The sequence below is a fragment of the Microcaecilia unicolor genome, chromosome 1 (assembly GCF_901765095.1).
Source record: "Microcaecilia unicolor chromosome 1, aMicUni1.1, whole genome shotgun sequence".
NCBI classification, from domain to species: domain Eukaryota; kingdom Metazoa; phylum Chordata; class Amphibia; order Gymnophiona; family Siphonopidae; genus Microcaecilia; species Microcaecilia unicolor.
In genome coordinates this window covers 147,571,636-147,594,950 of record NC_044031.1, presented here as the reverse complement: position 1 = coordinate 147,594,950, position 23,315 = coordinate 147,571,636, and the positions used below count along the sequence as shown (strand labels likewise).

Sequence of the window (23,315 nt, the reverse complement as noted above, 5' to 3'; positions counted from 1 at the left end):
TTTAAAAAAATGTATTGTTTTGTTGAAAAAAAGTTACACATTTAATTTTTATGCTAGTATTGTTGTCTAACCATGACAGCACCAGCTCTTTAATCTTTCAATAAACCTGTGGTTATGCTTGGAAAAAGTAATATATTGCTACAGTTGTAACCCTTGATGCCATGACTCAGTTTTGTCTCCCTCTCTGCACAGCTTCTTAAGCTCATCCTGCATTTAAGATACCCACTTTTAATATTGCGAGAAAGTACTTTTGGTCACATTTTCAGGAAATCTTTGCTTTAAAACCAGATTTGAAAAGGTGAATTTAAAAGAAATTGAAGTCAACTGATGAGACATTAAAACTAATGAGACACTTGGGGGGGGGGGGGGGGCTCATTTTCGAAAGAGAAAAATGTCTGAAAAGTGGTATAAAGCAGCATTTGGATGTTTTTCTCACATAAATGTTCAAAACAGTATTTTTGAAACCTATTTTTTAGACTTTTACTATGCTGTTCTTCTGCAGTGTGTCCAAATCTCAAAGGGGAGGGGTTTGGATGGTCCTAAGACTTGGATGTTTTTCAGCCATAATGGAACAAAACCAAACCGTCCAGGACTAAACCTAATATGTTTTGATCTAGAACTGTTTTAATAACAAATAAAGCACAAAGAGGTGCCCTAAATGACCAGATGACCACTGTAGAAAATCGGAGGTGACCTCCCAATCCCCCCCAGTGGTCACTGACCCCCCCTCCCAAAAATGTTGAATAAAAATGACTTACCAGCCTCTATGACAGCCTCAGATGTTAGAGCCAGATCTATTAGAGCAGCAAGCAGGTCCCTGGAATAGTGTAGTGGTTGCTGCAGTGCACTATATAGTGGGGGACACAGGTCCCTATCTCCCTCTACCTGTCACACTTCTGGTGGAAACTGTGACCCCTTCCAAAGTCACCAAAACTCTACTGTAACCACATATAGGTGCCCTCTTCACCCACAAGGGCTATTGTAGTGGTGTACAGTGGGGTATAGTGGGTTTTGGAGGGCTCAGGGTAGAAGATAAAGGAGCAAAGATGGGATGTGTACCTGGGAGCATTTATATGAAGTCTATAGCAGTGCCCTCTAGGGTACATAAGTAATGCCATACTGGGAAAAGACCAAGGGTCCATCGAGCCCAGCATCTTGTCCACGACAGTGGCCAATCCAGGCCAAGGGCACCTGGCAAGCTTCCCAAACGTACAAACATACTATACATGTTGTTCCTGGAATTTTGGATTTTTCCAAGTCCGTTTAGTAGCGGTTTATGGACTTGTCCTTTAGGAAACCGTCCAACCCTTTTTAAACTCTGCTAAGCTAACTGCCCCATTGCTCTCCTGGAGTGTCTGGGGGACCAGTTTACTAAAAATGCTGGCTCTTCCTACATCCCAATGGCATGAATCTCTATGTTTTGCACTTATTCATTTTTTATTTTCAAAAATGGAACAAAAAAAAAACAAAACGTCCAAAGCACAAAACCTTGTTCAAAACAGTATTTTTGAAAAAAAAAAAAAAAAAAAAAGATAGACATTTTTCTTTTTTTGAAAATGACTTTCTTTCCTATTCAGATTTTGGATGTTTTTTGCAAAATGACCAAAGTCGGACTTAGATGTCATATTGAAAATGCCCCTCCTGGAGAAACTATTAAAAACACTGGAGTCAATATTCAAAGTGATGTAACCAGCAGGTTAAATCGCTAGTGTGGGGCTATCCACTAATATTCAGCGCAGGGGCATAGCTACGGGTGGGCCTGGATGGGCCCAGGCTCACCCAGTTTAGCTTCAGGCCCGCCCAGAAGCAGATCCTTACCCTCTCCCACCCCTGCCGCAGCGCTTCATTTAATGCTGTTGGCGCTGCTGTTGCACAGTCTCCCACCCCTGCGGCGGCGCTTACACTTTGATGTGGCGCTGACAGCAACTCTATAGATGCGACACCGACGTCCAACGTCCTGCTCTGGGGCCTTCCCTCTGCCGCGCTGATGTAACTTCCTGTTTACGGAGGCGGGACATGGGTGAGGAAGTCAGTGGGGTGCTGGCCCAGTAAGGGGAGGATGGGAGGGGAGGGGCCTGAATGAACAGAAGGGTGCTGAACTTGCCAGGGACAGAGGGTTGGAGGAAAAGGAGAGAGGTTTTGGATTTACAGAGGGGAGATTGGAGGGAAGGGGAGAGGTTTGGGATTTGCAGAGGGGAGGTTGGAGGGAAGGGGAGAGGTTTTGGATTTGCAGAGGGGAGGTTGGAAGGAAGGGGAGAGGTTTGGGATTTGCAGAGGGGAGGTTGGAAGGAAGGGGAGAGGTTTGGGATTTGCAGAGGGGAGGTTGGAGGGAAGGGGAGAGGTGCAGGGAGAAAGAGCCAGATGTATAAGGGGAAGGAAAGAGAGGAAGAGAAGCTGGTTGGGGGGTGGGATCAGAGAGGAGAGGGAGAAAGGGGACATAGGGAAGTATAAATAAGGGAGATGATGGACATTAGGTGGGAGCATGGGGACAGGGACACAAATGTGAGATGCTGTATGGGGGTGGCACATGGGCACAGAGGGGTAATGCCTGACAAGGGGGGAGGGGAGAGAACGGGGATATGGAATAGAGATAAGATGCTAGACACTGGAGAGGGGGGTATATGGACACAGAGGGGGGAGAGATACCAGACAAGGGGGAGAATAGGAACACAGAAGGGATATGTTGGGCATGGGGTGCATGGGTGCACAGAGGAATGATGATGGATGAGGGGATATGAACACGGGAGAGATACTGGACAAGGAAATATAGGAAAACGGAGATGGATGATGGATATGATGAAAGAAGAAATGTCAAATAGGAGACCCTGGCAAGTGAGTTAAGAGAAGACAGAGGGAAGCAGAAACCAGAGACTGGGACCAATATGATTTGAGAAAAAAATGACCAGACAACAAAAGGTATAAAAAATTATTTTATTTTCAATGTTGTGAATATAATATGTTAGATTTGGAATGTACATCTTGCCAAAGTTGATGTTAAACATGGCTGGGGTCCAGGACAGAAATCTAGGAAAGGACCCCAAAGTCCATTACCAGGCTGCGCCTTCAGCTTCCAGCATGCAGGCTTTCTCTGGCCAAGGAACCAAGCACAATTGCCCTAGTTGCATCCCCTAACACCATCCCTGGCATGTGCCATCTTTATATTTTGCACAGGAGCAAATGCCTTTCTTGTTTCTCTGGTGTTGTACTACATGCAAGGTCTAGTTTCTTGGGGTTTCCGCTTAATTTATATTTCTAGAGTTTGTGGTCACTTATTCTGTATTTGGCATTTGTGTCTTGTGTGTGTGACTGAGGTATTCTGTTAGCATGAAGTTTCCATGTAGCATTCTGTAGTAATTTGGCTTGTTCAGCTTTCCTGATAGATGTATTTGTATTTTAGGGCCCTACTATAAATTTAAGGCACTTCTTTTTCATAGGTAGGATCTTTGTTTTTGGAAGTTAATGTTGGCATGGTAGATTTGCTCTAGATTCTGAGTGACTTTTGTTTTATAGATTTTTTAAAAGTTAATTTATAATATGTCTGTAATTGAGATTACACTAGAAAACAAAATTTCTTTGTATGATGAGTTTTATGGAGAATTGTCCTTGCTGTGCTCTGTATCCATTGTTGGTGGAGGGCCAGGAGGTTTTCTGGATGCAGAATGTGTTTGGCTTCAATACCATATATGTGTTGGTGGACTATGGCTCAATGGGGCTGAATAGTGCAGTCTATTGTACTTCCCTTAGCTCTCAATTGGCCTGCAGCCTCTGAAGCCTGCACTGCAACCCTCATTGAAGTTATGGGGAGTGGGGTAGGGACAGAGCATGGGTGCATCAGGTTGCTGTTTTTTCTCTTTCAAAAAGGTTGGCAACTCTAGTGCCCACCCATCCAACCTGTTGGCCCACCCAAAAATTGCTTTCTGGCTACGCCACTGAAATTTCAGCAGTACTTAACCAGTTAGTGCTACTGAATATCGCCACAGACTGCTAAATTGAGATCTACCTATTTTGTGGGCAGTCTAGGGGTAGAGTTAGCACTTATGCAGATAAGAAATTTCCAGTTACAAAATGTTCCATAAAATATTAAAATCCTTTCTATTTCAAAGATTTTTTTTCATGCTGAATGTTTTTAACTGATCTATTAATGATGTAAATGTTTGGGTATGCCCATTTTCTTATGTTTTAAACTACATTAAACTCATGGGGTATGTGTGGGTTATAAATGTCCACTGTAACATAATGTAACTTCTTTCCCTGTCCTAATTCTTCCCCCATAGCCACCTCATTTCTGGGATCCTAATGAAATTGGAAGCCTAAATTTAGACATTCAGCCCTACCAAACTTTCAAAGATGCCAGTTTAGGCATTTGACTCTGAAAATTAGGAATCTAAACTCTTTGAAAATTGGAATAGATATTTATAATTGGCCTATTTCAAAATAGTTTACAAACTTAGAGGCCCTTTTACTAATCCATGGGTTTTGCATGAAAAACAGGACCAAGCAAAACACTTTAAAACATTTTGTGGTGTTTTGCCTGTTTAGCATATGCTAAGCGTGCATTAACTAAAGAATATTTCTTTAGAAAGGGCAGAGAATGAGCATGGAAGGTTTAATCGCTTGTGTGTTTGCATTAGTGTGCACTAACCCCTGGATTCTATATAGCGTGCCTAGAGTTACGCGCGATTCTGTGTGTAAATCTAGGTGAAGTTTATAACTACATGCATAGATTAATTGTTTTAGCAAGGTGTTAAGTGTTAACAGCTCTTAACAAGCAATAACAAGCACTAAATGGCAAAAATTAGAATTTACATGTATACGATGCTAAGCATATTCTGTAATGTATTGCGCCTAGATTCTAACACTAACAGGCAAAAAGGGGCATGCTTAGGGGGCGTGGAAATGGGCATTTTGAGGGCATTCCAAAATCTATGCACATTGTTATAAAATATGGGCCAGTGTGCGTAAATCTATACGCAGGGATTTACACTTAGGTATTAGTGCCCGTTAATTTTAGGCACCATACATAGAATCAGACCTGCAAACTAGGAGGTAATAAGTTTTCCCATGTTAACAGTGCCAGACATCGTTTGGACTTATGGCCCCGTGAAGTGTGGGAGTTAGCTCTTCAGGCATTGTCGCCGGCAACAAGGAAGAAGTATATCTCAGCTTTTCTGTTTTATATGCAGCACATGATGGAGTCTGGTAATGGAGGGTTGTTCACCACGGATGCATTAGTGGGCTTTATATCAGCGGCTCGAAGGGAGGGTCGCAGTAGGGCACAGGTGGCCATTACAATTGCTAGTATTAATTTTTTCTCCAAATTGTTTGGCTGGGAAAATCCCACCAAGGCTTTTATAGTGTCAAGGATGATGAAAGGGTGGCACAGGGTAGTGGGTTCTTCAGTGGATAAGCGTCAGCCTATTTTACATGGTGATCTGGGTGCCTTGTTTGCAGTTATGGATGAGGTGTGTGATTCGCCATTTGAGGTACGGCTATTCCGCTGTGCCTTCGCATTGGCTTTTCATGGGGCCCTTAGGGTGAGTGAGTTGGTGGCCCAGTCTAAGTCTGCGGGGCCTGACAGGGGTTTGTTAATGCGGGATGTGACTATTACACAGACGGGGATTGATTTACTCATACGGAGCTCAAAAACTGACCAGTTGGCTAGAGGTACACACATGTGGATTAGACCACACTCACCGGAAACTACATGTCCTTTATATAATCTGCAGCAGTACCTGCAGATTAGACCAATGGGGGGTGTCTGGCTGCTGCTTCATGCTAATACGTCCCCATTGACTCGATTTCAATTCATCAAAGTATTGCAGTTGTGTGTTACTCGGGCGGGCTTGGAATCTGCGACATTTAGTTCGCACTCATTCAGGATTGGGGCGGCGACTTCGGCTGCTCTGCATGGGGTTCCAGGTGAACAAATTAAACGGTTAGGCCGGTGGGGGTCGAATGCGTACAAAAGATACATTCGGCCTCCACGTTAGTACCCCTGTTAAGGTTAGCCCTGTTAGGGTGGGTGGTTCTTTACTGAGGTTGGCTTTCCTGTTGTTGCCATGGCTGATGATATGTTAATTGCATGTGACTTGCTATATTTGATAATATGTTAATTGCATGTGACTTTGCAGGTGACGTGGTGGAACAGTACCAGATATGGATCTGTGGTCACTCTTATGTGCATTGGGCACATAAGAGGGCAGCTGTACGGCCTGATGGGGTGAATTTGGGCTTTCCGAGGGGGAAGGTGGCTGTACGATGGTTGGGTAAGAGAGGGATGCTGTGGGCTCAATTGTTGCCAACCATAGAGTGGGAGTTGATGACTTCCAGTGCGCCACAGTTTCTCATCCTGCATTTAGGGGGCAATGATTTAGCGGGGATGAACAGTGTGCTATTAGTGAAAACAATACAGAATGATTTATTAAAACTGGCATGTTTGCTGCCCCGGACCAGACTCGTCTGGTCGGATATTATTCCACGACGAGTTTGGAGGGGCGAGAGGTCGCATACAGCGATCGATGGCACACGCAAAAAAATTAATAGGTGGATGGGTAAATTTATGGGGTCAGTTAAAGGGCAAGTGATTGTGCATGAGTTCCTTAAAGAATCTTGTGCGGGTTTATATAGATCGGATGGGGTCCACCTGTCTGATGTGGGCCTGGATATATTCAACTTTGATTTACATAATTTTATTGAAGCCATTACGCTGGTGGTAGGTCGCAGCCAGGGTTTGGGGGGAGCCCGCGGCGAACGAGGAGTCGTTGCCGTGGGCTGTGGCATAAGCTATGGAACTTAGGTAACATTAGCGACGAGTACACAGCACCTCAGCGGATAATATGCCAAAGTGAGTTACTATGTATATGTTAATGACCTGTTGAAAGTTACAATACTGAGCGAAATGTTATGCCTGCATGCGGGCAGGATTACAGAACAAGATGGACACGGCTAGTCTCCTGGCTTGGACGGCCAGGGGGCCAATAGCTTTGGTGAAAGTGGTAAATGCATCCTTGTACGGGATGCATTTGATTGCACAGCGTGCTATAGCAGACAGCACTGAAGAGGAACAGGGTGCTTGGACGGCACAGCCTGTAGTAATATAACAGGGTGCTTGGACGGCACAGCCTGTAGTAATATAAGCAAGAAGGGCCGTGTACTCGGAGGGAGATGTTTATCAATGATGTTTACCAATGATGGTTTATGTGAAGGTTTACGGTAAATAAAATTTTGGGACCTGGCTGCGGCCTAAATAAATCCACATTTGTTAAAGAAATTGGCTTCTGGTGTGGTGTTTGGATAGAAGGGGGTGACTGAGTGAATGCCGAATGCTCGTGTTGTAAGTTTTCCCATGTTAGTATTTTGGAAGTCCCATGCACTAATGAAAACATTAGCGCAGGACCTACCAAAATAAATTTAAAAGCCTTAGATACCACTACATTAAATCTGGGTTTAGGATGTACGAACGTTTCAGGTTAAGACACACTAAGCCCAGATTCTAAAGTCTTAAAGTAAAAGGGCCCCTTAAATAATGACGAGATCAGAAATATAGTTGCAAGAGAAGTCTAAAACAGCCTGCCCAACTGACTGATTTACTGATTATTAGTGAATAATAGTAATGCATGACAGAAACATAATGTTATTGCCCTCTGCCTTTAACTATTAGTCAGGAAAAACTGAAATGCTGTATTTGAAGCTTTTTTTTTTTTTTTTTTTTTTTTTGCAGTCCAAAGTTGAGTCCTTACCTGTCTAAAGTCATGTGGCTTTGGGTCTTTGTAAGCATCACTTGAATATTTGCCATTCTTCACAAACATCAACTTGGCTTCATATGGGCCCACATGCTGAAATCTTGTCAGGAATCTTTCAGGCTGAGGCTTTCTTGTCAGAGAGGGAAAACAAGCTTCTGATATCTTGTGTAATTCCTTCACAGGCTCCAAGAGCTTGAGGCTGCTTCTACTCAGAGCTTCTCTTTTGACCACGCTGTCCTTTGAATTCTTTGACAATCTCAAAGATCTGAAGAGTTGGATACTAAAATCAGGAGGCTTTCTTTTCCAGAGATCAACTTCTGGAACTGAATGAGGTTGCTGAAAATGTTTGTTCCTTTCGATGTTGAGATTGAGACTTGCTGAGAATTTTACTTTTCTTGCCAATAAACAAGTCATCTCATCTCTAGTGTTGTGCTGTGATGCACTAGACATCATAATGCTTGACTGATTGCTCCATATGTCTAATCCATGAAAAAAAGAAAACAGATTTTTAAAAACTATTTTCTTTGCTTTTCAATCATATTTATTACTGGGTTTTTAAAAAACAATAGCTTGTTCTCATTTTTCTTTAATTTAATTCAGTTCATGGGGAACACTCAGAGTATTATTATTATATTAACATACTTCGGGGCCATTTAAGCTAAAGCTTAGTGTATGCTAATGGACATTAGAGCATGTTACATGTTATGTTTTCTATTTCATAGCTATGGGCCAGCTTGCACTTAGCACACGCTAATGTCTGTTCGCACATGCTAAGCTGTAGTGAAAGGATGCCCAAATTTGGATTTAATAATTAGTCTTTCAAAGGTTATAGTCAAGGAATGTTATAAATCCAGCTAAAATAGGTAGGTAGGTAGGTTTTGCCTAGGGATATCTCAGATGAAGGTGACCTGGATCTGTGTTCTGTAAGCCTCTAAACATCACAGCTTGGAAAGTGAAAATATTTTGTTTCTTGGACAAAGATTTCCTGCTGAATCTCCTAAATGGGTAGGATGGTCTTCCATCTCAGTTGGACATGACCCACTATTTGGATTCCAACTACTGTGCTAACTTTGAGATTACATCTGGTAGCACTGTGCAAAGACTACTATTAGTAGCGTTAGAATTTCCCACAGCTTCTGAGTTCTGACCGCCCTACACCAATGCCATTCCAGGACTGCTCTGGCTGCCACTCTACCATCACTACCACAGTGCCCTCCCTTGCAGATTGAAGCAGAACAGAACCTTCCTGTCTCACGGCACTCATGGCAACATTCCAGCCCAGTCCTGCCCCTGCTACAGCCTCAATCCAGTGGCAGCCCCGAATCACAGGTAATTTATTTATTTATTTTTTAATTAAACCCACTGGGTTACACTATTTCATGCCCTGCACCTGCCAGCCTCAGTACTTTTGGTGCCGGGCCATTTGGAGTATCGCTGCCATGAAGGAGGGAGGTAAGGTTCTAAACTCATTGCGGGGGGCAAGAAAGATGGAGCAATGAAGTTGACATGAGCAAACATTTTCTGGTACATTACATTGTGAGCACTTCTTACAGATAACACCTTGGGGTCATCTTCGACTCCTCCCTCTCCTTCTCTGCACATATTCAACAGACTGCTAAAACCTGTCATTTCTTTCTCTATAATATCAGCAAAATTTGCCCTTTCCTTTCTGAGCACACTACCAGAACCCTCATCCACGCTCTTATCACCTCTCGCTTAGACTATTGCAACTTGCTTCTCATAGGTCTCCCACTTAGCCATCTCTTTCCTCTTCAATCTGTTCAAAATTCTGCTGCACGACTAATATTCCACCAGTGTCGTTATGCTCATATTAGCCCTCTCCTCAAGTCACTTCACTGGCTTCCTATCCGTTTCCGCATACAGTTCAAACTCCTCTTATTGACCTATAAGTGCATTCACTCTGCAGCTCCTCAGTACCTCTCCACTCTCATCTCTTCTTACATTCCTCCCCGGGAATTCCGTTCACTGGGTAAATCTTATCTGCACCCTTCTCCTCCACTGCTAACTCCAGACTCCGTTCCTTTTATCTTGCTGCACCATTTGCCTGGAATAGACTTCCTGAGCCGGTACTTCAAGCTCCATCTCTGGCCGTCTTCAAATCTAAGCTAAAAGCCCACCTTTTTGATGCTGCTTTTAACTCCTAACCCATATTTACTTGTTCAGAACCCTTATTTTATCATCCTCACCTTAATATTCCCTTATCTCTTGTTTGTCTGTCCTAATTAGATTGTAAGCTCTGTCGAGCAGGGACTGTCTCTTTATGTTCAAGTGTACAGTGCTATGTACGTCTAGTAGTGCTATAGAAATGATAAGTAGTAGTAGTAGTAGTAGTAACACACTCACTGGGAGGCCGGAAAGAATTCCATGAGCCATGCTCTGCACGCTTTCCCTCCTTGTTCGCCTGTAATTTAACTATGTTTATAGGTACTCTGAATTTTACTCAGCAGATGAAAAGCGCAGCTTAGAGGGAAGATGTGCTATTAGTATTAGCTATACCTAGTAGAGCTGCAGACTGAGAAACAGGGAGGCCACTGCTGCTCCTTGAAATCTTGGTCAAGTCACCCTTCATTGAGGGGTCCTTTTACTAAGCTACGGGAAAAAGCGCCCTGTGGTAGCAGTGGGTGCTGTTTTTCGCATACACCAGGGCCCTTTTAACCACAGCAGGTAAATGCTCCCCCCAAAAATGGCCACGTGCGATGGGGAACCCTTACTACCTCCCACTGAGGTGGCGGTAAGGGCTCCTGCGGTAATAGTTCTTCTCTTTCCCTTTCTATCCAGTGTCTGTCCCCTCTCTCTCTCTCCCCCATTTCCATCCAGCATCTGACCTTCTCACTTCTACCCAGAATCTCTCCTCTTTTTCTCCCCCCCTTATCTACCATCTAGCCCCTCTGTCTCCTTACTTCCATCAAGTCTGGCACACCTCTCTCCTTCGATCTATCCAGAGTCTGGCCCCTCTCTCTCCCCAGTTCCATCCAGCGTCTGTCTCCTTTCTCCCCCTTTCCATCTGGCATCTGTACCCTCTCCCCACTTCATCCAGCATCTGGCCCTCCTGTTCTCCCTACACCCAGCATCTGCCACCTCTCTGAACTCTTCCAACGAGAGTCTGACCTCCTTCCCCCCTCCATTGAGCATCTGTCCTCTTTTTCAGCCTTCCCCTAACATATAGCATCTAACCCCTTTCGCCCCCTACCAGACATCCTTACCGTCACTGGTGCACCAGGCTTTCCCCACTCCCACCCAATACCCCCTGTCGCAGCCACGACTGCTTCTGCTGCTGTTTCAGCAGTGGCAGCCAAAACAAAGAAGAAGATAGCAGGGCTGCACTGTTCCAGTTCATGGCTGCCGGCTCTGTGCCAGCACAGGAAATTATGTCAGAGGAAGAAGGGGCTGGCAGCCATGAGCAGGAACAATGCGGTCCTGCTATCTTTTTCTTTGTTTTTGCCACCACTGCTGAAACAGCAACAGCGACCGCACCTTGAGTATTGTGTTCAATTCTGGTCGCCACATCTCAAGAAAGATATAGTAGAATTGGAAAAGGTGCAGCGAAGGGTGACTAAAATGATAGCGGGGATGGGATGACTTCCCTATGAAGAAAGACTAAGGAGGCTAGGGCTTTTCAGCTTGGAGAAGAGACGGCTGAGGGGAGACATGATAGAGGTATATAAAATAATGAGTGGAGTGGAACAGGTAGATGTGAAGCGTCTGTTCACGCTTTCCAAAAATACTAGGACTAGGGGGCATGCGATGAAACTACAGTGTAGTAAATTTAAAACAAATCGGAGAAAACTTTTCTTCACCCAATGCATAATTAAACTCTGGAATTCGTTGCCGGAGAACATGATGAAGGCGGTTAGCTTAGCAGAGTTTAAAAAGGGGTTAGACGGTTTCCTAAAGTACAAGTCCATAAACCACTACTAAATAGACTTTGGAAAAATCCACAATTCCAGGAATAACATGTATAGAATGTTTGTACGTTTGGGAAGCTTGCCAGATGCCCTTGGCCTGGATTGGCCGCTGTCGTGGACCGGATGTTGGGCTCAATGGACCCTTGGTCTTTTCCCAGTGTGGCATTACTTATGTACTTATGTAACAGCGGTGGCTGCGGCAAGGAGGTATTGGGTGGGACTGGAGAGAGCTTGCTGATCATCCTGCTGCCTTGAGATTTTTCAGGATGCCACGGCACCAGTGGCTCCCCCCATTCTGATGCCTATGTGACAGGTACTTGTGACCTGGATTATCCACTGCTGGAAGCAGGATACTGGGCTAGATGAACTATTGGTCTGACCCAGCATGGCTATTCTTATGTTCTTATTTACATGCATATTTGCTGCCTAACTTCAGTATTTGCATTTGCAAAATACAAGGCTATATGCAGGAGTTTTTTCCTTTTATTGCGGCTGCTATTTCCACAAGGCACGCTTGGCTTTAAAGATTCTCTTCATTCCCGTTCGGAGGTATTGGATTCATACATTGTTTACATTATTTACATTCAATCTCTGACCCCTGCGGCAGGCGTTCTTTAACGCCGAAACACGGCTCGTGTAGGGTCAATATCAATAAAATACTCCTGTTGTCTCAGTCTTGAAGGTTCAGTGTTGCCCCTTTTTGTTTGCTGCCTAACTTTAGACAATTTTCTTTAATGTTCGTGCATTTGCTTTTTAAGCACATATAAACCCAGGCAGTTTTCTAACAGGCCATCTGAGCACATGAAATGTTCTACATTCTCAGATCCCTAATAAAATCATCCCCTTTGTGTATAAATATTATTTGAGATTAAAACTGGAATTCTACTTACCTCCACAAGCGTATGATTTCATTTCATTTCACTTCCCCAAGTCTGTAGTTCACTAATATAAAGAAGTAAACCAGTTAAATCAATATATGTTTGCAGAGCGGGTTTATACTGTGAAATGCTTTTATGAGGGACTGGAAAGTGTGATCTTGCTTTACTGAAATAAGTTGCTAAGAAACAAAGCTAATTCTGCCTCAGGATTCAAAAGAGTTTAGTGACTGGACATGGTGTCTGCATGGAACTGGGCAACTGAAGCATAGCAACCACTCAACAAGTTGAGCTACTATTGTTCTAAATATTGGAAAACAAAGGTGTAGGAAAGAGAAAAGCCGTATGAATCAGGGCAGAGGATCAACAAATGAACTTATACTTGGTTACATACTGTAGTGAATACTCCATTAAAATACTGTTAATTTACAAGGCTGTAAACTCTGCTTGTCTGCATTACACTTACGTAACGTAACATAGTAGATGACGGCAGATGAAGACCTGTACGGTCCATCCAGTCTGCCCAACAAGATAAACTCATATGTGCTACTTTATATGTATAACTGACCTTGGTTTATTGTTACACCCCCTCACCTCTGGGTAAGATGTATGTTAAGCTCTGGGTTCTATTCCGCCTATTGTGTGTAGTCGTGGCTCCAGAACCCAGCACCCAGTCGTGGAGGGAGAACAAACACACTAACCTCGTCTCGTGCCCTCAAAGGACATGAGAGGAAAGTAATCTAAATGTAGGGATTTTTCTCAGATTTTGATGGAACACACCAGTCAAATCTTCAGTTAATTAGAGAACATTTAATGATGTGGAATTTAACTTAATACATAAATTTGGTATCTCTGCAACACTTTAGCATAAATCATGGAACAGTGACTGCACAACAATGTTTCTAAATTTTAACTAATATTCAGCATATGTTTGTGAAGATTCCAGATGTAATCATACTCATTTGATCTCATATATTCTCTTTTTTTTCACAGGATTCAACTCAACTTTTCATCCCTATCAGATAAGTGCTATTTTAAATAATATGCATTTTCGATTTATTTTCACAGATTTAGAATCAGTTCTTTTGTGTTCCCTCTATAAATAATTTGATTCTTGCTTATTAACTTTTTGTTTTTCAGATATTCAGTTTTTTCATCAGAAAACTCCGAATTCGGACCAGGAAACCCCGGTAAGTATGTTTTGTTTTCTCTCCTCTGTCTTTCACACTGTAACCTACTTGTAGTTTTAGTATATACCCCCTAACCCACTTCAGTCTCTTTTATCTGTGGTGTGACAAATGCCACTTAGCTGAGGAAGCTTGACTCCAGCCTTGCTTGCGTGGGGGCCCAGTCGTCCAGGTGTGTTATCTTCCGGATTTTTCTTCTTCCTAAACCTTCCTTAAGCAACTAAAATGGGAGGCAAAACCCTTACTCCCTATTTACATGAAATGCCTTTTACCTGGTGACATTACTTTTAATGTTATCAGTACTGTGGTCTGATCTTAGCTAAAACAAAATTTAAACAATTTCCTATCTCTTGCAAAACCTAGGCTGTCTTACTGGGACCCTACTCTGAGGAGCGGTCCTGCAGCTCATCCGCTCAGTTCCTGCAGCCACTCTCTCATTCCATCTGTTCACTAAACATTCTATCATTCAAACCTATGTCACTTGTTACCCTTTACACTACTATATATATCTGTATGACACTGATTTTCTTTCTATCCTCCCCAGGGTCACAACTTTCTCCTCACAATAATAAATCCCATCTGGTTCACTCACACTTTCACATTTTCATTACAAAACCCAGGAGGCTATTCCCTTTTTGGGTCAATAAATACTTTAGCTTTCAACAGGCCATGACACACACTTTAAAACCCACTTTAAGGTATTCCCTACTATTTTAAACCCTTCTCACTCCTTAATGAGAATAAAAACCCAATTTCTCTATCACACAGACTCTGCCATCCAGTCTCTCACATCCTCACTCTTCACAGCTGCTGCTCCATCTTCCTCTTCCAACTGCTAGCCAGAGAGCCTCTCTGTAACAGTAAGCAAAGCTGTTGCTAAGCAACAGAAGCTCAGCTCTCAGCTAATTCTAAAGACCTGCGCTGCTGGCCACAAAGGAACTCTAGGACAACTCAGGTAATTTTATTTATTTTATTAACCCCTAGGTTACATTATCCTTGCCATTTTCGAGGCATAGACTGTAGAAGTCTGCCCAGTACTTGACTTGCCTCCCAAACACCAGTGCTGCCACCCAATCTCTGCTAAGCTTCTGAGGATCCATTCCTTCTGAACAGGATTCCTTTATGATTAAAGAAGTGAGTGTGTGGGAGACATTTCCTTAAAGAAACACTGCAAATTATAACACAGTAAATGATGCCATATAAAGAGCAACATGGCTCATGTAGTCTGTCCAGTAAAGTGATTAGGGTTGTAATTCTCACGCCTCTTAAGACTTGTTAACTGTAAAGTCTCAATATCTTGAAGTATAGCCTTGGTACACCAGCACACACCTGAAGTCTCTATATTTTCTGAAATTTCTTTTATTGAATAAATATAGATAATTTACTCACAGTCTAATGTTCAGAAGTGTTGCACAGAGACTCAGAGCTGGGTGGCTGGAAAGTGCAATATCTTATTAGGAAGATATGTTGCAAGGTAAAAACCAAGTTCATTCCAAGGAGTTTAGTTGGACAAGTGCTGTCTGAAGCAAGATGGAGAATGCCTCATGGAGAGAGAGTGAAAGAGAGAGAGAGAGGACAAAATGGGGCTCACACAGGCCCAAGGAGGAGGAGGTAAAGAGACCAATAGGGGCAGAGCCTGCCATCAGGTAGCAAGGGTGATCAAAGAGGGCAACCCTCAATTGGAGGGAAAGGTCATACCTGGCTGACCTCTCAGGACAGATAGTAAGAATGACCAGGAAATGATAGCAGGTAGACAAAGGAGCCAAGCTTGGCTGAGAAGAAGAGGTCTTGGCAGCGGCATAGAACAATAGTAATAGTCCTTATACAAATAGGCAGGTATGGTTCCATTATATATGAGACTACATTACACACAATGCATTGCTCATTTATCTTTGCAGTGAGGAATGCAGCAGTAAAAATCCTTAGAAGTGAGAATAGCAGTAAAAGCATTAAACACATTTTAGGGTCACACTATAAACAAGTGCAAAGCTGTCAGAGGACAGAACAATAATTGCTACTCCTTACTCCTCACTATGCTTTTTGAAGTGTGGAGGTCATTTATGTTCTGCCTTGAGTGGAAATGCTCAATACTTTCCATTTAAATCGCTTGTCCATGGAGGAAATGGCATCACCAAGTATGATGGTTGCCTGAGTTGAGAGCTCCGACTGAGTCATAGTGATTTCCTCTTCCCCATGGTTCTATAGCCCCATCTTCCCAAGGAGTGTTTTCCGCAACCTGGTACAATCAATGGTGCTCAGTCACCTAGACTATTGCAACGCACTATATGCCGGCTGCAAAGAACAAATAATCAAGAAACTCCAGACAGCCCAGAACACTGCAGCTAGACTCATATTTGGCAAACCAAAATTTGAAAGTGCCAAGCCCTTACGAGAAAAATTACACTGGCTCCCACTTAAGGAACGCATCACGTTCAAAATATGCTCACTAGTTCACAAAATTATCCATGGAGACGCACCAGCTTACATGTCAGGCCTGATAGACCTACCACCTAGGAATGCCAAAAGATCATCCCGCACATTCTTTGATCTGCACTTCCCCAGCTGCAAAGGAATGAAATACAAACTAATGCATGCGTCAAACTTTACCTACCTGAGCACACAGTTATGGAACGCACTGCCGTGCAGCTTGAAATCGATCTACGAAAGAACGAACTTCCGCATATTACTGAAGACCCATCTCTTTAATAAAGCGTACCACAAAGATCAACCAATGTGAATATGCACAACTCGCCCATCTATATTCAGAACTGTTTCTTAATATCTGCTTGTATACTATTACTTTGTTTTATTATCATCATGCTGACCAAGATCCTGCAATACTAAATGTTTATTTACTAACATTCTTCCACTACTCATGATGTATCGTAAGCCACTTTGAGCCTGCAAAGAGGTGGGATACAAATGCAACAAATAATAATCATCAGTGCAAAGTTTCCTGCAAAGTTGTGGTCGTGTAGAGCACTCCTAATGGCATTGAAAACTCAAAGCAGAAAGGTGAGACTGCCAATGAAATTAGTTGAGAAGGTGGTGGCTCGTGAGCCATGTGGCCCAGCGGTGTTGTGAGCGCATGCAGATGCTCCTGCAGGACTTGCCACTGGAGGCTAATGGCAGCACAATGGCTGAAGGAGAAGCAGCACATCCTGGGGTCTTGGCTAAGGATCTTCATTCCTGGTTCAGGGACTTAAAAACTAAAATTGCCTCTGTGAAAACCAAAATTAAGGAGACAGTACAAGAAATTTAAGTCTGATTTGGTGAGTTTGGGTACTCCAGTAGATTAGTTGGAGGAACATATGGGCCATTGTAAAACTAGTGTGACAGCAGTGCAGAGGAATGTAGTGGACCTTCAGGAGGAGCACCGGGATCTCCTCTACAAACTTTAGGATCTGGAAAATCGCAACCGGTGCAGTGTGTGGGTGCGGAGCAACTCAGAAACTACAGAGTATAAGGATTTGACTGTCACAGTGCAACAGCTTTTTTCCTGGCTGATGACTTCCGGTAGTGATGGGCCAGATGAGTTGCCTCAGCTTGAAAGGGCAGATAGAGCACTGGGGCCTCGTGTTGATGGGAAACCCCATGATGTTATGGCTTGTTTTCTATGCTTTCTTGATAAGGAAGCTATGCTGCATAAGGCACAGGAATGGGGTTGCCTGCAGTGGAATTGGCTGTTTCAGGATTTGGCTGCAGTTACCCTGGACAAACGTCGGTCCTTCCGGGAGTTCACCCAAGCTCTTGTGAAGTTGCAGATGTGGTATCGCTGGGCCTTTCCCCTTTGGACTCTTGATGACTATCAATGGTGTACCTACAAAATTTACTTCTGTGGATGTGGCATAGAATACTATGCAAAACGTTACATGAATACATAAGTATTACCATACTGGGACAGACCGAATGTCCATCAAGCCCAGCATCCTGTTTTCAACAGTGGCCAAACAAGGGTACAAGTACCTGGCAAGATCTCAAAATGGTATGATACATTTTATGCTGCTTATCCTAGACCTAAGCAGTGGAGGAGTGGCCTAGTGGTTAGTGTGGTGTACTTTGGTTCTGGGGAACTGGGTTTGATTCCCACTGCAGGAATGGGCAGCTCCTTGTGACTCTGGGCAAGTCACTTTACCCTCCATTGCCCCAGGTACAAAATAAGTACCTGTATATAATATGTAAGCCACATTGAACCTGCTATGAGTGGGAAAGCGCGGGGTACAAAGAAATAAAAAATTTTCCCCCAAGTCATTTTAATAATGGCTTATAGACTTTTCTTTTAGAAAGCTATCCAATCTTTTTTAAACCTCACTAAGCTAATTGCTTTTACTACATTCTCTGGCAATGAATTTCAGAGTTTAATTACACGTTGAGTGGTGAAATATTTTCTCTGGTTCGTTTTAAATTTACTATTTTGTAGCTTCATTGCGTGCCCCCTTATCCTAGTATTTTTGGAAAGAGTAAACAAGCGATTCTCGCCTATCCATTCCATTCCACTCGTTATTTTATAGACCTCTATCATATCTCCCCTCAGCCGTCTTTTCTCCAAGCTGAAGAGCCCTAGCTGCTTTAACCTTTCTTCATAGGGAAGTCATCTCATCCCCTTTATCATTTTTGTCACCCTTTTCTTTACCTTTTCTAAGTCCATTATATCTTTATTGAGATGCAGTGACCAGAATTGCACAAAATATTCAAGGTGCGGTCACACCATGGAGCAATACAAAGGCATTATAACGTCCTCATTTTTGTTTTCCACTCCTTTCCTAATAATACCTAACATTCTATTTGCTTCCTTAGCCTTCGTCATACACTGAGTAGTGGGTTTCAATGTATAATCTATTTATACACTCCTAATTCTACATGATATGCTTATGTATCTCTTTGTTATAGTTCTGAATTTCTTATTCCGTCAATATGATTGCCATGATATTCTTATGCACCTTATCTGAATCTGTATTCTGAAATTCTTATTCCATTAATGTGAATGTTGTTGTAACATATTGTTTAGATCCCTTTCCTGGTCGGTGACTCCTAATGTGAAGCCTTGCTTTACATTGTTATAGTTTGGGTTCCTCTTCCTCACATGCATCACTTTGCACTTGCTTACATTAAATGTAATCTGTCATTTGGATGATCGGTCTCCCAGTCTCGTAAGGTTCTCTTGTAATTTTTCACAGTTCTCTTGCAATTTAACAACTTTGAATAACTTTGTGTCATCAACAAATTTAATTACCTCACTACTTACTCCCATCTCTAGATCATTTATAAATATGTTAAAAAACAGCAGTCCCAGCACAGACCCCTGGGGAACCCCACTATCTACTCTTATCCATTGATCATTTAACCTTACTCTCTGTTTTCTATCTTTTAACAAGTGTTTAATCCACAACAGAACACTAGGTCCTATCCCATGACTCTCCAATTTCCTCTGGAGTCTTTCATGAGGTACTTTGTCAAATATGTTTTGAAACTCTCCAGATACACAATATCGACAAGGTCACCTTTATCCACATGTTTGTTCACCCCTTCAAGAAAATGTAATAGATTGGTGAGGCAAGATTTCCCTTCACTAAATCCATGTTGGCTTTCAGGCTCATTTTCGATGGACGTCCATCTTTCGACATAAATTGGAACATGGACGTCCATCTCCAAGAGACATCGAAATTGGTATAATCCAAACCCGATTTTGGACATCTCCAACTGCAGTCCATCACAAGGATGTCCAAATTTCAAGGGGTCGTGTCGGAGGCATGGTGAAGGCGGGACTTGGGTGTGCCTAACACTTGGACGTCTTTGAGCCATCATCAAAAAAAGCAGGGACGTCCTAAATTAAAACTTGGACGTTTTCACCTGGTCGTGTTTTTTTTTTTTTTTTTTACGAATAAGGCACAAAAAGGTGCCCGAAATGACCAGATGACCACCATAGGGAATCGGGGATGACCTCCCGTTACTCTCCCAGTGGTCACTAACTCCCTCCCACCCTCAAAAAAAATCTTTAAAAATATTTCATGCCAGCCTCAAATGTCATACTCGGGTCCATGACAGCGCATGCAGGTCCCTGGAGCAGTTTTAGTGGGTATGCAGTGCCCATACTCCCCCTACCTGTTACATTTATGGAGGAAACAGCGAGCCCTCTGAAACCCACCACAATCCCACTGTACCCACATATAGGTGTCCCCTTCACCCGTAAGGGCTATGGTAGTGGTGTACAGTTGTGGGTAGTAGGTTTTTTGGGGGGTGAGGGGGCTCAGCAAACAAGATAAGGGAGCTATGTACCTGGGAGCATTTTATGAAGTCCACTGCAGTGCCCCCTAGGGTGCTCGGTTGGTGTCCTGGCATGTCAGGGGGACCAGTGCACCATAAATGCTGGCTCCTCCTATGTCCAAATGGCTTATATTTGGATAATTTTGACATGGACATCTTTGTTTTTGAAAATTGCCGAAAGTCAAAGACGTCCAAATCTAAGGACGTCCATGGTATTTTTGAAATGAAAGATGGATGTCCATCTTTTTTTGAAAATACGTTTTTCCTCACCTCCGGATTTGGACGTTTTACAAGGTGGATGGTAGTACACTCCTATCGCTATCCTTTTCCCCTTTACACATGGAATTTAAATCCACAAGGATTCCAAGATGTGTTTTGTTCCTGCAGAATTTTCAATCTATTTGATTCAAGGTCCTCCTTAACATACAATGCTACCCCTCTACCAATTCAATCTACCTTATCACTACAATATAATTTGTACCCTGGTATGACAGTGTTCCCACTGGTTATCCTCTTCCTACCAGGTCTAAGAGATGCCTATTATATCTAATTTTTCATTTAGTGCAATATATTCTCTCCCATCTTATTTATTAGGTTCTGGCATTCGCATACAGACGTTTCAAACTGTGTTTGTTATTCCTATTTACATCTTGCTCAGCAGTTGACAGTGTTAATTTACAATCTTTTTTCTGCTTTATATTTAAAGACACCTTCTGGCTCATTTTCAAAAGAGATAGACGTCCAAAAAGTGACATAAGTCAGCATTTGAGCGTTTATCCCACAGAAACATCCAAATCACTATTATCAAAACCTCTTTTTGTACGTCTTTCTCTGGAGTCTGTCAGAAGGACATCCAAATCTCAAGGGGGCGTGTTCAAGGTGGGACTTGGGTGTTTCTAAGACATGGACGTCTTTCAGCAATAATGGAAAAAAACAAAGACATCCAAGATTAAAATTTAGATGTTTTGAGCTAGACTTGTTTGTATTTTGAATAGCTGTAGTGGGACTTGAACCCACTTCCCCATAATCAAAGTCTGCTGCACTGATCACTAGGCTACTCCTCTACTCCATACAGGAAGTGCCCCAAATGACTAGATGACCACTGGAGAGACTTGGGGATCACCTCTCCTTACTCCCCCTAATCACAAAACATTTTTCCAAACAGCACTTTCAAAAGGAAAAGATAGACTTTTTTGTAGAAAATGACTTTTTCTGATCTAATTTTGGACGTTTTATATGGACAATATGGATAATCGACAAATTGTTTAAAAGGACAGTTGTTGAAGGAGCTGGTCATTAAGAACAGTGACAACAGTGTGGTTGACAAGATGAAAACACAGCAAGTTATTTAAATTAAGGTTTTGAAGGAACTGTTAATTTTAACAAGAGTTGATTGTCAGGGTTCACGGTAGTAGTTAGGTACATGATGTATTAGTAAGACCTGTTGCAAGGCTTGGATGAATGTGGGGGTGTGAGTGGGGGTGTATCTGGCTTATTAATGATAAATGGTTTTATGTTTGATATTTGTGATATATAATAAAGTGTAATCAAAAAATAGTTGATATTTTGTTGAATATTTAATATACAGAGTACAGCTATTCAAAATTTTTTTTACCCAGTATAGAGCTTTGTATATATATGTATGTATGTATGTATACCGTAGTATTGAAAATCATTGTCGGCGTCTTCTGTTCCTGTGGGGGTTTCCACCTTGTAAGCGACTGATAGCGTTTTCTTTAATTTAATCCTTGCTTAATTCCATTTTCTGTTTAATAATTTATGTATTTCTTTTTTCCATTTTTTTGGTTTAGTTTGATGAATTTTGAAGTGACAGCTTTTCCTGCATGAGCACATAGTTGTGGAATGCATTGCCACTTGACCTGAAAACTATTCACGACCTAATCAACTTTCGAAAATCACTAAAGACTTTTCTTTTTAACAAGGCATACCATAATGATCTATAATAGGAATTCTAGCACATCACTACGTACCTGATATTTTGACTGTTTTCTTATATATCGAATTGCTTATATCTATTTTATTACACTTGTTCTTTATGTAATACCATTTGTTTCTTTACTCTTGAATGGCGATAGCTATGATGGAATATTTGTAAGCCACATTGAGCCTGCAAATGGGTGGGAAAATGTGGGATATAAATGCAACAAATAAATAAATAAACATTAGTGCATTGTCTGTGTTGAGGAAATTTCATCTCTGAACATTTATCGAATGTTCATTGGATATTTGTGTAGCAACTGTTTGAAGATCTGGACTTGGACAGTTTTTATCATTGATTATAGTCAGCCATCTGGAATCAGATTTGTGGATATTTGTGTGTGAATTTATTCAAACTGTGTAGACATTTATTTACTTTGGAGATTGCATATAGATAATTGTGGAACTCTATTAGGTTTCATTCCAGTTGACCTGGGACTAGTACCCCTTGCACCTTATATTGGAATATTTCTACATCCATCTGTTCATCCTGGCCAGGTGGATGGTAGTACACTCCTATCGCTATACATACATCCAGTTTCTCATACATCTGCACACAACTATGGAATGAATTACCAATCGCTATAAAAATAACACACGACTTGATAATCTTCTGAAAATTACTAGACTTACTTATTCATAAAGACGTACAAAAAAGATTCCCCATAATGATCTGACTCCCAAATTATTCCAATTACAACTATTACCGAACCCTCCTATTTGTTCATCTTAATTACATCCTCATGACTGAACTTTATATCTTGTCCTGATATCATTATGTTATGTTTATCTATCAATCCACTTCCAGTCCTACATGATTTACTCATGCTCTTATTTGTAACAATTGTAAAATTATTATTCAGTTAATATGATTGCTATGATATTCTTATGCTCCTATCAGTATCGTTATTCTCGAATTCTTATTCTATAATGTGTATATGTCGTAACATTTTGTAAGCCACATTGAGCCTGCAAATAGGTGGGAAAATGTGGGATACAAGTGCAGCAAATAAATAAATAAATAAAATGTACAATGTGTGGTGATGGTTCCAAGTTCAGTATTCATTCACATAAAAGACATGTGATTCCACTGGTGAGCTGAGCACATTTCACAATATTTCACAATCATTTTGTATATTTTATATTGATTAAGCGATATAGTTTAAAAATCATGTGATATATTTTGAATAATTGATATTTATATTATATGCTATAGTGATTTAGAATATTGAATAGGTTTAGCATATTGTTTCATTGAGTTCTCTGTTATAGGCTTGTGTTGATCTTTATCGGCTGTCATATACTATGCTACCATGTTATAAT

General features: G+C 41.8%; 1 protein-coding gene across 1 annotated transcript in view; it reads right to left on the bottom strand.

The window, feature by feature from the left end:
- The window catches only part of LOC115470351, a 32,360-nt gene extending 24,168 nt beyond the window's left edge, over nt 1-8,192 (bottom strand). The window contains exon 1 of the mRNA XM_030203477.1: nt 7,740-8,192. Coding sequence (XP_030059337.1) covers nt 7,740-8,192 — 453 coding nt within the window. The remainder of the gene's footprint in view (nt 1-7,739) is intronic.
- Nucleotides 8,193-23,315: the final 15,123 nt, after the last annotated feature.